This window comes from Ascaphus truei, chromosome 3 (genome assembly GCF_040206685.1).
Source record: "Ascaphus truei isolate aAscTru1 chromosome 3, aAscTru1.hap1, whole genome shotgun sequence".
In the NCBI taxonomy this organism is placed as follows: domain Eukaryota; kingdom Metazoa; phylum Chordata; class Amphibia; order Anura; family Ascaphidae; genus Ascaphus; species Ascaphus truei.
The window spans coordinates 59112682-59129623 of NC_134485.1; the positions used below are offsets into that span (position 1 = coordinate 59112682).

Consider the following 16942-nt stretch of genomic DNA (forward strand, 5'->3'; position numbering starts at 1 on the left):
GAGAAGAGAGGTGAGGGGGGGGGGAGAAGAGAGGTGAGGGGGGGGGAGAAGAGAGGTGAGGGGGGGGGGTGAAAAGAGGGGTGAGGGGGGGGGGGAGAAGAGGGGTGAGGGGGGGGGAGAAGAGAGGTGAGGGGGGGGAGAAGAGAGGTGAGGGGGGGGGGGAGAAGAGAGGTGAGGGGGGGGAGAAGAGAGGTGAGGGGGGGGGAGAAGAGAGGTGAGGGGGGGGAGAAGAGAGGTGAGGGGGGGGGAGAAGAGAGGTGAGGGGGGGGAGAAGAGAGGTGAGGGGGGGGAGAAGAGAGGTGAGGGGGGGGAGAAGAGAGGTGAGGGGGGGGGAGAAGAGAGGTGAGGGGGGGGAGAAGAGAGGTGAGGGGGGGGGAGAAGAGAGGTGAGGGGGGGGAGAAGAGAGGTGAGGGGGGGGGGAGAAGAGAGGTGAGGGGGGGGAGAAGAGAGGTGAGGGGGGGAAGAAGAGAGGTGAGGGGGGGGGAGAAGAGAGGTGAGGGGGGGGGAGAAGAGAGGTGAGGGGGGGGAGAAGAGAGGTGAGGGGGGGGAGAAGAGAGGTGAGGGGGGGGGAGAAGAGAGGTGAGGGGGGGGGAGAAGAGAGGTGAGGGGGGGGAGAAGAGAGGTGAGGGGGGGGAGAAGAGAGGTGAGGGGGGGGAGAAGAGAGGTGAGGGGGGGGGGAAGAAGAGAGGTGAGGGGGGGGAGAAGAGAGGTGAGGGGGGGGGAGAAGAGAGGTGAGGGGGGGGGGAGAAGAGAGGTGAGGGGGGGGAGAAGAGAGGTGACTGGGGGGAGAAGAGAGGTGAGGGGGGGAAAAGAGAGGTGAGGGGGGGGAGAAGAGAGGTGAGGGGGGGGGAGAAGAGAGGTGAGGTGGGGGGGGAGAAGAGAGGTGAGAGGAGACGTGAGGGGGAGAGGTGAGGGGGGGGAGAAGAGAGGTGGGGGGGGAGAAGAGAGGTGAGGGGGGGAGAAGAGAGGTGAGGGGGGAGAAGAGAGGTGAGGGGGGGGAGAAGAGAGGTGAGGGGGGGGGGAGAAGAGAGGTGAGGGGGGGGGGAGAAGAGAGGTGAGGGGGGGGGAGAAGAGAGGTGAGGGGGGGGAGAAGAGAGGTGAGGGGGGGGGGAGAAGAGAGGTGAGGGGGGGGGAGAAGAGAGGTGAGGGGGGGGGAGAAGAGAGGTGAGGGGGGGAGAAGAGAGGTGAGTGGGGGAGAAGAGAGGTGAGGGGGGAGAAGAGAGGTGAGGGGGGGAGAAGAGAGGGTAGGGGGAGGTGTTGAGGGGGTTAAGGGATGAGAAGTGGGGGGGGAGAAGAGGGGAGGGGGAGAGGTGGGTGAAGGGGAGAGTGGGAAGAGAAGTGGGGGGGGGGACAGTGATTTTAACTACAAACTAAAAAAACCCAGATAAAAATGATCTTAGCAAAAGCTATGCAAGTGTTGGCAGAAATATTACTTTGTAATAAGAGCCTGCATGTGCTGTGTGAGAGAGCCTGCATGTGCTGTGTGAGAGAGCCTGCATGTGCTGTGTGAGAGAGCCTGCATGTGCTGTGTGAGAGTGCCTGCATGTGCTGTGTGAGAGTGCCTGCATGTGCTGTGTGAGAGTGCCTGCATGTGCTGTGTGAGAGTGCCTGCATGTGCTGTGTGAGAGTGCCTGCATGTGCTGTGTGAGAGTGCCTGCATGTGCTGTGAGAGTGCCTGCATGTGCTGTGTGAGAGTGCCTGCATGTGCTGTGTGAGAGTGCCTGCATGTGCTGTGTGAGAGTGCCTGCATGTGCTGTGTGAGAGTGCCTGCATGTGCTGTGTGAGAGTGCCTGCATGTGCTGTGTGAGAGTGCCTGCATGTGCTGTGTGAGAGTGCCTGCATGTGCTGTGTGTGAGTGCCTGCATGTGCTGTGTGAGAATGCCTGCATGTGCTGTGTGAGAGAGCCTGCATGTGCTGTGTGAGAGAGCCTGCATGTGCTGTGTGAGAGAGCCTGCATGTGCTGTGAGAGTGCCTGCATGTGCTGTGTGAGAGTGCCTGCGTGAAAGAGCCTGCATGTGCTGTGTGAGAGAGCCTGCATGTGCTGTGTGAAAGAGCCTGCATGTGCTGTGTGAGAGTGCCTGCATGTGCTGTGTGAGAGTGCCTGCATGTGCTGTGTGAGAGTGCCTGCATGTGCTGTGAGAGTGCCTGCATGTGCTGTGTGAGAGTGCCTGCGTGAAAGAGCCTGCGTGTGCTGTCTGAGAGAGCCTGCATGTGCTGTGTGAGAGAGCCTGTGTGAAAGAGCCTGCATGTGCTGTGTGAGAGAGCCTGTGTTGCCGTGCTGTGAGAGGAGAGGAACAGAGATGCCGCGCTCCCCCTGCATCTCTGAATGGTGAGTTGGCAAGTTGCCAAAAATTCCGGCCATTACTGAATGAATAATGCCCGGAATTCTAACCAATCAGAGGGCAGGGATTTCAGTAATGCCCGGAATTTTACTGCTTTAGCTTATAATATCTAATACTACAGAACTGATTTATTTAAAAAAACGTAAGATTTCACATTTTTTTTCTGCTTTAAGAGCTGCTTCGCTTTCTTGTGTGTCACAGGATATTTGCACTTTTTGCACCTTTTAGTGTTCTTGGATATAATTCATTATATTTAAATTGTAAGTGTTTGAACTCCTCCTCTTTTCCATTTCTTCAGAATTCCGCCTTGCCTTGGTCCAGCTTCTTGTATCTCCTGTCAAGTCAGATAACCTAAACCGGGCATGCCAGCTCATAAAGGATGCAGCGCAACAAGGGGCGGAAATGGTCGCTCTGCCTGTGAGTATCAAACACTTTGCATTTTCATAAGGACAGAAAAGTAAAAAGTAGTCTATAGAGAGATTGGGCAACACAAGATTTGGACAGGAAGTAAATCAGGAGAAAATCTCAAGAATCAAAGCACTTGCATTCCATTTCCTTTAATAGGTAATTATTCAGAGATTTCCTCTTGCTGTTTTTTTGTTTTCTTTTAATAGATGCAGCCGTTCCTTACAATTACGGCCATGCTATATTCTAAACTGGCGATCGATCCCTCCTCCCGTGATCGATCAGTGAAGATCCTGCTTCCCAGGGCATTCAATATGGCTGCCCATTTGAAAAGAAGTATGGCTTCTTGAAGGGTTGCTAGTGCACAAGGGTGGGCAACTTCAGTCCTCAAGGGCCGCCAAGCGGTCAGGTTTGAAGGATGTCCCTGCTTCAGCACAGGTGGCTCAATCAGGTGCTCATTGGAAGTCTGAGCCACTGATTGAGCCACCTCTGCTGAAGCAGGGATATCCTGAGAAGCTGACCTCTTGGTGGCCCTTGAAGACTGGAGTTACCCACCCCTGATCTAGAGGGAAGGGAAAGTGCCTGCTCATTGTGGGATGGAGTATGCCTCAGGATGGAGATTGGTATTGTAATAAAGTATGATATTGATCTTTCATAACTTGTGTACACGTCATTTATTTTCACTGAGGTAAAGATCTTGTGACACGTTCTAGAATATGATTATATCTTCCATATTTGTTTGTACATGTACATAATCGTGAACACGTATTCTGCACCTGTTGATATGTGTGTTTTTTTGTGTAATTTTCTGTTTCTAGGAATGCTTTAATTCTCCTTATGGCACCAAATATTTCCCTGTATACGCTGAGAAGATTCCTGGAGAATCCACCCAAATGCTGTCAGAAGTAGCCAAGGAGTGTGGGATATACCTCATTGGAGGTTTGAGGAATGATTTCAGTACTGAGCTCTGTGTTTAAAACAATGGATTTCTCCTGCTCTAGAATGTTCAGTCAAGTGGGGAATGTGTATACTTTGCACACATTCACCGGGACTCACTAATCTTTAATACAGGTTATAGCACAGGTGATCTCGCGTTTAAGGGGAAATCTCTCCTAGGAACGAGGGAATTAATGCCAGTGACATGTTTAAGGGGCTTCTTCTTCCTTTTTTTTTTCCCTCCGGCAATTCCATTTTTTGGGATGTCACCCTATGTGCGTAAGTTCTTACACAGTCAGAGCCCGCCCTTTAGGTGTGAGTATTTTTGTTTGTATTTAAAAAAACGATTATCTCCTCTCAATCATCAAATGCCCCGATCCCACCACATCCCCTGCTGACTCCATTGCATACTCCCTTCTCCCTCCTTTTCTCCCACTCCTCCTCCCCTATCTCTCCTTCAACCTCTCCATATCCAGCAGACAATACCCAGACTCCTTCAAAGCTGCTGTAGTCATCCCTCTTCTCTAAAAACCATCTTTCTACCATGCACTCCCCTCCAACTTTTGCACTATCTCACTCGTAACATACCTCTCCAAACTCATCCAGCGCAATGCTCACAACCAACTCTCCACCTTCATCCACACCCATTCCCTCCTTCGCTTTGTCCAGTCTGGCTTCTGTCCCTCACATCTACTAAAACTGCCCCCCTCACCATGCACAACATTCTCTCCCAAGCTCGCCGCTCCAAATTCTTCTCTATCCTCATCCTGCTTGACCTCTCTTCAGCCTTTGACGCTGTCGATCACCTCACTCCTCTCCACCCCCACCAACCTTGGCATCACTGACACCGTCCCCTCATAGCTCTCATCCTATCTCTCTCAACGCTCCAACTCTGTCACCTTCAACAATTCATCCTCTCTGCCCACCAGCCTCCAACTGGGCATGCCCCAAGGCTCTGTCCTTGGTCCTTTCCTCTTTTTCCCTCTACACTGCCTTCCTCTTTATCCTCATCTCCTCCCATGGATTCAACGTCCCCTTTTTTGCAGATGACATCCAAATCTATTTCTCCTTCCCACTATTCTCACCCGAACTTTCCACCCATATCTCTGCCTTTCTGACATTTCCACCTGGATGCCTCCCACTTCCTACAAATGAACCCAGCTAAGACTGAAGTCCTCTACTTTCCTGCTTCCTCCTCCCTTCTGTCAACCCCAATCCCCACCATCTCTTCCCCCCCCCCTCACCATCTCCCCTTCTACAAGCAACCTTGGAGTCACCTTTGACCATTCCCTCCTCTTCACCCAACACATCACTTCCTTCACTATCACCTGTTGCACCTATGCAACATAAGAAAAATATATCTACTCATTTCTCTCTCCTCGGCCAAACTTATCATCCACTCCCTCATCTTCACCCATCTCGACTACTCTAACTCCCTTCTCCTCGGACTCCCCCTCTACTCCTCCATACCACTCCAACAAATCCAAAACGCTGCAGCCCGTACACTTCTCTATCTCCCCTTCTCTACCCACGGCACACACCTCCTCTCCCAGCTCCACTGACCACCCATCCAACTATGTTCCCTCTTCAAATTCCTCACTCTGGTCTACAAATCTCTCCATGGGCTTGCCCCCCCCCCCCGCCCTCTTACCGTTCAGCATTCTCTCGCTACACCCCTTCCCATCCTCTTCACTGTCTGAGTGCCACAACTCTCACTCCTTCCCCCAGCCCCCAGTGCCTCCTCTCAATTCTGATTACTTGCCTTACTCACACAACCCCCCTTCACTGGAACAAACTCCCCCACCACATCCAATCTGCCCCCTCCCTAACTATCTTCAGAAGCCAACTCAAACCTGATCTCTTCTCCATAACATTCCATAATTCCCCATTAACCTCCTATCCCATCCCCTCCTCTATGTCCATGATCTCCCCTATACTCACCTCTGCCTAAACTTTCCTAAAGTCTCTCCAAAACCCTCCAAAGTCACCCACAACATCGATCCAATGGCCTTCACTGTCCAACACATCACCATGCAATGGAGAAGACTAAATCCAGAGACCTGGCCCCAACCCTTGCCCACCAACCAAGCAAGCTCCCAATGCACCTAACCCATAGCCCGACCATAATGTTCCCACCCCTACCCACCACAAAGACATCTTGGCATAATTGTTATAATCTAATCTATATGTAAAACGAAAAAAAGAAAGCGCCCGATCCTAGTGCAATATATATAAAAAATACCATTTAATATTGCCAATAAAAAAGTCCAACAATTTAAAACTCACAAACAAAATAGAATAAAGAGCATATTATGAGTAATACTCATGCACCAAACACTGGACTCCGCTGTTCTGCTCACACGCCTCTCTGTTGTGTGCAATCGAAACACCTCCGAGCCACCGTCCAGCAGGAACTCGGGGAGCGCACAACCTCTGTTGGTGTCCTCCGATAACAAACCGCATGTGCAATTGGTGCCGGGCAGGGTAAAACAAAGCAGGAACCATAGGAGGTAAGCCGTCAGCATCTTAGAGTCTCAGAGTCCAGAGTTACAGAGGAATGATGTAGCTTGCTCTCACTAGCAATTGCCCTACGCGTTTCTGCCTGTCACATAGAGTCCATGGCTTTCCTCTCACGTATTATTTACCCACCTGTGCACCACGCAGCTCCAACCTCCTCCATCCAGAGACCTGACCCCCAACCCCTGCCCACCAACCAAGCAAGCTCTCAATGCACCTAACCCATAGCCCGACCATAATGTTACCACCCCTACCCACCACAAAGACATCTTGGCATAATTGGTATAATCTAATCTTTATGTAAGCACACTTTTTCTTTCTTTTTTTGTTTTTACTAACTAAAGTAACGCTCTGGATAAGGGGGCTCTTTAAATATTGTTATAAATAAAATTAATTGTTATGCTTACTTTTAACAGTATGGTATAGTTATATTTTACTTTGCTCTTTATAGGTTCAATCCCAGAAGAGGATGCTGGGAAGTTGTATAATACTTGCACTGTATTTGGTCCTGATGGGGCAATGCTGGCTAAGCACAGGAAGGTAATACATAATAGCACGTTGAGCTTCCTGTAAGACAAAGTGCCGGATCAGACACGTGACACTTTGACCTGGCACACTTTGACAGCTATTGAGTATGGTTGAATTTGGTAGTCTGTAGCTGTCCCTTAACCTGCCCGACTTCAGTAGAAGATTTCTGGGGCAATCCTGTTGGCTGTGTATCCAGTGGGAGAAACAATCCTTACACTGGTTGGATTAACATCTTTGTTGCAAGTGGGGCCTGCAATGCGTTACTTTGAAGGCACCTTTGGCAGCAAAGCGTTGACTGTTCTGTACTTGCACTCTGACCCCTGTTAAGTTTGAGGGGTCTGGGTTCTGGTGGATGGCTTTCTCTGCCATTTACATATAAAGGGGTATGGAGAATTTGTAATATGTGGTACCATATTTGCAACGAGCTTTGTGTGATTTATATAGTAGGAGCCAGTGCAGATTATTTACTGTAGCACTGCTGCATGAAAACTTTCCCACTTCCCTAAATTGTGCCAAAGATGTGATTTAAAAAATAAAAATAAACTTTTCATTAGGAATGAATATAGTATGTTCATTTCAACATAGTTATTTTTATATCAAATGAAACTGTTTGTTGCATGCAAATGTCGATATTTTACCTTAATTAAATAGTTTGCAAATGTTTATCAATGAACAACCTTGCTCATGCGTGTATTTCTTTTGTTTCGTAGATCCATCTGTTTAATATTGATGTTCCCGGGAAAATTTGCTTCCAGGAGTCAGAAACGCTAAGCCCTGGCGACAGCTTCTCGGTGTTTGATACTCGTATGTACTGTATCCCATCAAAAAAGTATTGCAAAAACAGAGGCACTATTCTCATTTTCAGTTCTACTTTTACACCACATGTAACATGTAGACAGTCGCACCGACTCTAAAGCCATAACAAGAGAAAACAACAGTCTTTTTTAAAAAGGAGTTTAATGTCTCAAAATTAGAAGAAAGTATCTCAGCAAGAAAATCGTAAAGATATAAGCAAGTACTTGCTGCAAACTAAAGCCAGATAAGAGTCCCAGTAGAAAGGGTTAGAAGCTTTATTAAATGGTTGCATCAACAATACAGAGTATGGGGACTGCTGTTTATAATTCCTTTTAAAGTGCAAAATATACTTACAATGTTAAGAATACAAAGCCAGTTTACCCAAACTTCAGTTCAGCAGTCGTAGATATTGTTTTTTTCAGGCATGTATGGAGTGTCTGATGTTATGGCCCAAAGTGGGTATACTCCACAGTTAATTCTAAAGTAAACTGCATTATAAAACATGCTGTAGGCCAAGGGGCATACCACTTGCTTCATTGATGTGAGGAATAAACCTATATAATGGTTCATTTGCAGCCTTGTTCTACTCCACTACCATGTGAAATACAGTTCGGATAACAGCCTGATTCCATATCACACATAACTATTGTGCCAGACTAGTGTGGAATACCCAGTGCCATCTGCCAGAACATTTGCAATTTTGCTTTTCTCTGCAATAAGGTTCAACACTTTAACGCATTATAGAGTTAGGGGCGAATTGCACATCTGGGTGCAGACTATTTAACTGGTCCTTGATGGATATAAGCTCTCCCCACCCTAAAACAGATTGTGGAGCAACAGCTCCACACTAATATAGCTGCAAGTTTGTCACTTTGCAAAGCCTCTGCAACAGTTCTACCGTGATATAGATTCAAGTTTTCATGTCGCAAAGGGGTTACTCACTTTAAGACCGCTACAGTCCCACACACTACAAAGCTTTCTTATTTTTTTCCCTCTTTGGATTGGTTCAGTGCTTTATACAGTAGCTGTAGGGGCATGCACTGCATTGTATAGCAATATGTAGCATACCCTTACAGCAGTAAAGAGGAGACACTGCTTTTTATGATTGCATGTTTTCCTAGGCCTTGTGCAGACTTTTGCATGATTTCTGTGGTGTGATAACTTTCATTTGTTTGATTTAAACAGCTTACTGCAAAGTAGGAGTGGGCATCTGCTATGACCTCAGATTTGCTGAGCTTGCTCAAATATACACCAAGAAAGGTGAGACATGATTTAATTTGTATCTTCCTCAGACTTAACACTTCTGTATCTAACCTTTATTTGTTTCTTTGAAGAGGTACTCTAAGTAGGAATTTAGACCAGGGTAATGCAGTTGATGTTGTCTACTTAGATTTTGCAAAGACTTTTGATACAATGCCACACTAGGTTCGTGTACAAAATAAAGGAAATTGGTCTCTGTAAAAATATTTGCACCTGGATTGAAAACTGGTTGAAGGATAGACATCAGAGAGTTGTCGTAAATGCACTTATTTTGACCTTTTCCGGTTGGGCTAAAGTTGCACGTGGAGTATCTCAAGGATCGGTACTGGGACCTCTGCTTTTTAACTTATTAATGACCTTGAGGTTGGAATAGAGAGCAAAGTCTCCATCTTTACTGATGACACTAAATTGTGTAAGGTAGTAAAATCAGACAGGATTTAATTTCTCTCTCTCGAGAAGAAGAAGAAGAACTTGGATATACTGGAAACTTGAGCAGGTAAATGGCAGTTGAGGTTTAATACAGATAAATGTAAGGTTAGACACGTAGGAAACAAGAATAAACAGACAATTTACAAATTAAATAGGTGAAATGTAGGTGAGTTCTTGATGGAGAAGGATTTAGGAGTGCTTATAGGCAGTAGTATTAGTTATTGTGCCCAATGCCAGGCAGTAGCTGCAAAGGCAAATAAGATCTTATCTTGCATTAAACGGGGTATGGATGAAAGGGAATATAAGCATAATTGTGCCACTGCATAAAGCATTAGTAAGACCACACCTTGAATAGGGAGTACAGTTCTTGGGCACCACTCCATAAAAAAAAGACATTATGGAACTAGAGAGAGTGCAGAGAAGAGCCCCAAATTAATAATGGAGATGGAAAATCTGATTTATTAGGAGAGGTTAGCTAAATTAGATTTGTTTACATTAGGCTTGTAAGAGGAGATATGATAATTATATACAAATATATTCGGGGTCAATAGAAGGAGCTTTCAAAAGAACTATTCATGCCAAGGGCAGTATAAATGACACAGGTCATCCCTTAAAGTTGCAGTACATCCTCTCCATAGGAAAGTAATCAGCGGGCACTGCTTGGACAAAAAATGGCAAGAAGGCTGGACTGTGCAAAAAATATAAAAGCCTTTATTGGTTCACGGCAAACATGGATAAAAAAGGGGAGAAGGAGTCCCCCCTCAGCACTCTGATGCGTTTCGTCCGCACAGGGACTTTGAGAAAGTCCACTTGAGAAAGTCCTTTACGGACGAAACGCGTAGGTGCGTTCCTACCATTGTTTGTTTTTTGTACTGACCATTAAATCACTTTTTTAATACTTATCCCTGTTTGAAGTTACCCTCATTTTTTGGCGATCCACTAGCTGGTATGCTGCTGAGAAACGCTGCTGTGCTCCTCTACATCCTTGCTGCTGTTAATCTAACCCTAATCATCCAGTTCCTGGTGTACAGTCTCCACACTGTTTCTGGCCACTGGGTCAGACTGAGCTATTAATAACTAATCGTTTACGAATGGATTGCCAAATCCTTATTTTGTTTCTCATGCTGCTATGACCAACATGACCTTTTGTAAACATCCTAGGTGCCATAGCCAACCCAATGAATGGAGCATCGTGTTGGATACTTCATTAAACTGTTTTTATCCAGCTTTTTGTCTAGCCCTGATCTTTGGTCCCCCGAAGCAGTGCACCGATTCCTACAGTCCACCCCATGGAGATTTTTTCATTTCCTATTGTAGGCTGAAACTGGTTAATAGCACCTTGCTTCCTTAAAATAAATGAATTGTTTGTGGTCTGACAAAGGATAATGCTGACTGTATTCTCTGAGATAAAGTAACTTTTCCCACCATAAATCTTTCTGCTGATAACATTGAATGCCTCCCTTCACAAAAATGAACTTCAATATGGCAAGGAGACAAGCCGGTTATTGGAAGAAGTGTCTGCTACCAAAGGCTTTAGCCATAGCACCCTTCTGGCAGCCACTGACTGAATTGGTCTAGCTAATACATTAATTATATCCATGGGCGCATCACAAAAAAAAGGGAATCTCTTAGGTTAGAAAAATCTTACAATAGCTTGTGCCTGGATGTACTTCCCTCGATCCATTCTTCACTGTTCCTTACTGTCCTGGGCATGCATGCCACGGCAGTGACATTCCAACCTTTGTAAATCTGTTCTGGTTGATGTGCTGGGTTTTAATTAATTTTGTTCCTGGGACCTAAAAATGCCTGGCCCAGAATTCCTTGCTCTTCCTTGGTGACATTCCAACAAACTGTTATCATCTAAATCTACAGATGTTTGTGACCTGGACCGCTTCAGGCTCTCCTGTGGCATTTTCTATTTTCTTAAAGGATTGTAGTACAGAAGTCTTCATTTTGTCAATGAAACAATCCAAACGTGAAGGGTCAATGCTCAGCTTCTTAGGATAAGATGCTGGTAGCTACTGGTCACAGGCAGCATAGTATTTGGAGTTCGATGTAGCCTCCCTGGACTTGGCATTTTGCTCATCTTGAAGAATCTGTTCTGCATGGATTGCCCCTAAACAGTCAGAGCAGTAGACCTGCTGTCTGTATAGCAACAAGAATTAAACTAGGACCAAAACCAGCACAGTCTCAATATACAGGGATTGGACTTCAGAAACGTAACTGACTTCCATGGCGCTGGTATTCTAGCATTTCTCCGAAAGTAGGCAGGTGCATTGATATGCTTTGTGAAATCACCCGAACGCACCTCCAAAGGCACATAAGACTCAGCAATGTGCGGGAACACACACTCTCCGTTTGTGGCCTGGAGAATCTGCGGCAATCGCGGTCCCAAACAGATCTCCCAGATGCACTAAAAGTGCAGACGTTTCAAGAAGCTTAAAAAGGGGTTTAAAGGCACCCCAAAATAGGACTCCCACTTCTATTGTGGGGCTATCCGAGATGTGTAGTGTAGGCAGATGTAACAAAGGGGAAAAAAAAAAACTTAGGAGCCACAAACAACTCTTCTTTCAAACTAGGGGAATAGTGTTCCCAGGTGTTCTTGGCTGCTATGGAGGACGTTGAAGAAATGTGTATTTTAGAAATAAATAGCAGCAATAGAAAAGTACAGTCACAAAAACATCTGCAGCTTCTATGGGGGCTCCACAATCTGTTACAGCAATTGGTAAAATCCAGTCCATACAAAGCAGGCACTCACATGTAGTTAGCAAGTCTCGGTTCTGGCTTCGGCCATTATCAAGAGGAGTTCACTTACTTTGATGAAGGTTGAAGCCTTGATGCGTGTAGAACAAAATGTGTTTTCAAATGTTATCCAAATTCTATTTTGTTTATATTGAGGTTGTCAGTTGCTGATTTATCCGGGAGCTTTTAACATGACAACCGGGCCAGCTCACTGGGAACTACTACAGAGAGCGCGGTAAGAATGAATTAAACACAAACATTGAATTTATGCTGCTGCTTCAAGCTATGGCGATTAATTCATTTCTTTCTACATCCAGTGCTCTGGACAACCAAGTCTATGTGGCGACTGTATCTCCTGCTAGAGATGACAAAGCATCCTACGTAGCATGGGGACATAGCACTGTAGTAAATCCATGGTAAGCAAGCCTGTATGTTTCGTAATAAAGTTTAACACATTTTAAGCTACCTTTTTGTTTTGAGCAGGACAACAGGAACAGCCCATATATTTTCATTTTTGTTATGAGACACCGAAGCTTACACAATTATGGGGGACCTTAGTCATAAAAACCCGGTTCCATGGTTCAGAAATTATTTTCTTTCAGAAACATCCTTTTCATTTTCTTTTCTTATCCTAATTGCATACTTCACTGTGAAATTTACCGGTAGTTTCCAATTCCAGAGAAATGTGCATGAAAAATTGTTGCATTGGTGGCCTTTGATTTTGGTCTCCATGGAGATATTTCTATTCACTATAACTTTGGAAGAACGAGCATTACAATAAATAGTGGGGGGTTTTTTGTGGGTGTAAATGGTAAAATCTGTTCAGCATATCATGAAGCAAAGTATTAACAATGAAGGACAAAGTGGAACATGCTTAAGTGCTTTTACTTATTATGCAAGTCCAGTGCGACGCCTTAGTCACTTATCCACTCTTGGATATAGTCTGCGTTACAGTGTTCTAAATTCAGATTCTATTTTCATTGTTTCAGAATTTATATTTTGTGACATATATAACTCTTTGCAACTTAAAATCACCTTTTCCACAAATGACTGTTGCCGTCACTTAAGCTTTATTTAAAATGTTTGTATTTGCGAAAATGATGTGCAGATTGTTTTATTACAATTATTTTGCATTAAATATATAACTTTTTTAGATTTGGCAGGTTTTCCATATTTACTCATGCCATTCATTTTTGTACAGTATGTTGACCATTTTAACGGTATGTACGTATGTATTAAAGGAGTCGAGGCACACAATTAGCCTAATAATCCAAACGATTGATGATTGCTTCTACTAAATTGTACTATGACGGGGGGTCCAAAAAGCAGGCACACCAAATGGTATAATAAATGTGTTTTTACTAGCTCAACCTTTCTGCTTTCCAATGGAGCTCTTGAACATCATAGTGTGTATGTACATATGTAGGTCTGCCTCTTCATGCTTCTCTGCACACATTCCCCTTCACTATTGCAACACTTTGGCAATAGGAAAGCAAAATTAAATATTAAAAAAGCTTAGTTACTTGTTTTGATTACTGGACTTCATACTGTTTCTCTTTTGTAGGGGAGAGGTGATAGCCAAAGCAAATACAGAAGAAACCATCACTTTCACAGACATTGGTGAGGATCCTCTTTCTGCATCATAATTCACTCCCATAACCTTGAAAAGCTGTCTTCTATTTGTTTTTATAGGGTCAGGCAAAACCAAGATCCATCTGCATGGCTAAGAAATTGTGGTACGCGGGATGGGTTTGGGTTTTAGAGCACTGGGGACCCTTCCCTGAGAGGTGCTATCTTTAAATGGAGGGCATCTCAACAAACCCACACTCAATAAACACACACTCAATTCTCCTCCTCACTTTTAAAGCTTTACACTCTTCTGCTCCTCCTTACATCTCAGCCCTAATTTCTTGCTATACACCATCCTGACTCTTGCGTTTTGGTCAAGGATGTCTTCTCTCTAACTCTTTTGTATCTAATGCCTTCTCCCACTTAAACGTTTCTCACTGACTGCCCCACACCTCTGGAATGCCCTTCCGCTCAATATCCGACTAGCACCCTCTCTATCCACCTTTACGACCTACCTTAAAACACACCTGCTTAACGAAGCATATGAGTAGCTCAGTGTCTGATACTTTACACCTCATACATAAACCTTGACCCCTTGCCGATGCACTTACAGTACCAGAACACCTCCTACGGTGTCCGTACTTTCTTCCTACATACCAATTTGATTGTAAGCTCTTCAGAGCAGGGACCCCTTTTCCTAAATGTTACTTTTATGTCTGATGCACTTCTTCCCATTATGTATTATTTGTGTTATTTATATGATTGTCATGTGTATTGCTGCTGTGAAGCGCTATGTACATTAATGACACTATATATGTACAGTACATACATAAATAAAACAGAAATAGCCGTGTTAGTCCAGTTGCGATAGTGCAGAATAAATTAGTTCTTCAGTATTAGATGATACCTTTTTTTATTTGGACTAAATTTATGTCATAGGACAAGCTTTCGAGAGTTTTCCTCTCTTCCTCAGGTCAGCGATACTGGTTTACAAAGGTTTCTATGACTTAGACAGGGATTGGAAAAAAAAAAAAAAAAAAGGAAGAATGTAGAACAGAGAGATGTATGTGGGGTGGGGATGGCAACCGTGCAACAACACGTTGCAAACTCTGCAAACATACATATGCTAAGATCCCACAGCCAGTCACAACCATGGAACACTCAATGTTAAAGGATCATACTGCTGCACATCCAGGAACGTGGTTTATATGATTCAATGCAACAAATGTGACCAAGGACGCTACATTGGGAAAACCAGCCAAAACCTTCAAGGAAGAATGAATATGCACAGACACTCTATACTACACCACGAAGAAGGAAGATACTGCTCACCAGTGGGACATCATTTCTAACTAACAGATCATTCCATAAATGATTTAAAAATCTAAATCCTCAATGGAATGTTCAAACGCACCCAAGAACAGAAAACATCTGAGCTCAGAATGATAAGACTCTTTGACACCAAAACAAGCGGACTTAATGCAGACATGGGGTTTCTCACACACTATCATAATTTGTTGTAATGGTCCTCCCTGCCATTGGGCCATCCTATACCTCCCCCCCCCAGAATCCTCTTTCCCCTCTGCTGCTGTGGATGTACAGCCCCCCATCCCCAATTCTCACCTTCCTTATCTCTGTTTTAACACCCTTCCAGTACCTTCCCCACCCCACCCCACCTCATATACATCTCTCTGTTCTACATTCTGCCTTTTTTTTTCCCCCAATCCCTGTCTAAGTCATAGAAACCTTTGTATATCAGTATTGCCGACCTGAGGAAGAGAGGAAAACTCTCGAAAGCTTGTCCTATGACATAAATTGTTAGTCCAAATAAAAAAGGTATCTCCTAATACCGAAGAACTAATTTATTCTGCACTACATACATACATACATACATACATACATACATACATACACACACACACACACACACACACATACATACATACATACATACATACATACATACATACATACATACATACATACATACCCAGATCTTCTGTGCTAGGGGAAAGAATGAGTACAAGGTTGGAGGAGATTTTTTAACCTAGGAGGGACACTTTTTATGAAGTAATGAACTAGAAAGAATAGGAACTGGGAAATAGCTCTGTGTCGTGGGGCAGGGATAGTTCTGCAAGTCAGGAGGCACCCATATTACATAGAGATAACACTAGAAATAATATCAAGAATAAATTCCATGGTAGAAGAAAGGCAGAAGTTACGCCACACATGTTTTTGGCTTCAAATACATTAGATTAATTCAAATCCATTTGTGCCTTGCATTGCCTTCCTTTCTGTAGCCCTTGGATTTGCTGCAGGCTATCGTTCAATCGCAGGAGCACCAGTAATTGTATCATCATTTTTCTTTTTTTTGGTGTGCAGCACTTATCTTTATTTTATGGGGAGGAAACTCATGACATGGCAATTTGTTTAGATTTGTAATTCCCTTTTTCAGGGGGGTCAGTCAAATAGAAGAGGAGTATGTTTATATGTAAAAGGGTAGATCACTACCAGGGAATTACAAACCTGTAATCCTAAAACTACTTGAGCCATTATGAAGTGGTAATCTTCAGGATAACGTTTTGGATATAACAAAAGACAGCAAACCCCCGCGGTTTGAGCGTGGACTCCGAATTTTAAAAAAAATGTTGCACACACTACACAGCACCAGCACACACACATCACACACTGCACACACAGCACCTGCACACACAGCACCAGCACACACTGCACACACAGCACCTGCACACACAGCACCAGCACACATTGCACACACAGCACCAGCACACACACATCACACACTGCACACACAGCACCTGCACACACAGCACCAGCACACATTGCACACACAGCACCAGCACACACTACACACAGCACACAGCACCAGCACGCACACACACACACAGCCCCCCTACTCCCCTACCTCTGGTGTCATGGCTGCTGGGGGCATCGTGGGGCTGCTGGGGGGGATTGGTGCGGGGCTGCTGGGGGCATCATGGGGCTGATGGGGGGGATCGATGCGGAGCTGCTGGGGGGATCGGTGCTGGGATGATCGGTGCGGGGCTACTGGGGGATCGCTGGGGCTGCTGGGGGAAGTACGTGGCTGCTGGGGGATCGTGTAGGGCTGGCGGCACCTCACTCCACCTCCCCCCGATCGGGTGCGTGGCGGCAATTTATTTTTATTTTTTAATTATCGTGACCCCGGTTGTTGTGCGGTCGGATCGGGTGGCCCCCGAGGACCGCGCTATAACGGGGTTGAGCTGTTTTAGTAATGGCCAGCATGGAGTTATGAGTGATAGGTCATGCCAAACTAACCTTATTTGTTTGTATGAGTAGATGATAAGTAGAAATTTAGACCAAAGCAGTTGCAGTGATATACTTAGATCTTGTAAAGGCGTTTGATGCAGGGCCACAATTAG

At 45.0% G+C, this 16942-nt stretch overlaps 1 protein-coding gene across 2 annotated transcripts in view; it reads left to right on the forward strand.

The window, feature by feature from the left end:
• The window catches only part of NIT2 (nitrilase family member 2), a 31033-nt gene that overhangs the window by 12076 nt on the left and 2015 nt on the right, over positions 1–16942 (forward strand). For both annotated transcript variants that reach the window (XM_075594081.1, XM_075594080.1), the window contains exons 2-9: positions 2641–2759; positions 3566–3686; positions 6652–6740; positions 7439–7532; positions 8709–8783; positions 12111–12189; positions 12272–12370; positions 13519–13574. In XM_075594081.1, the coding sequence (XP_075450196.1) occupies positions 2641–2759; positions 3566–3686; positions 6652–6740; positions 7439–7532; positions 8709–8783; positions 12111–12189; positions 12272–12370; positions 13519–13574 (732 nt within the window). The remainder of the gene's footprint in view (positions 1–2640; positions 2760–3565; positions 3687–6651; positions 6741–7438; positions 7533–8708; positions 8784–12110; positions 12190–12271; positions 12371–13518; positions 13575–16942) is intronic.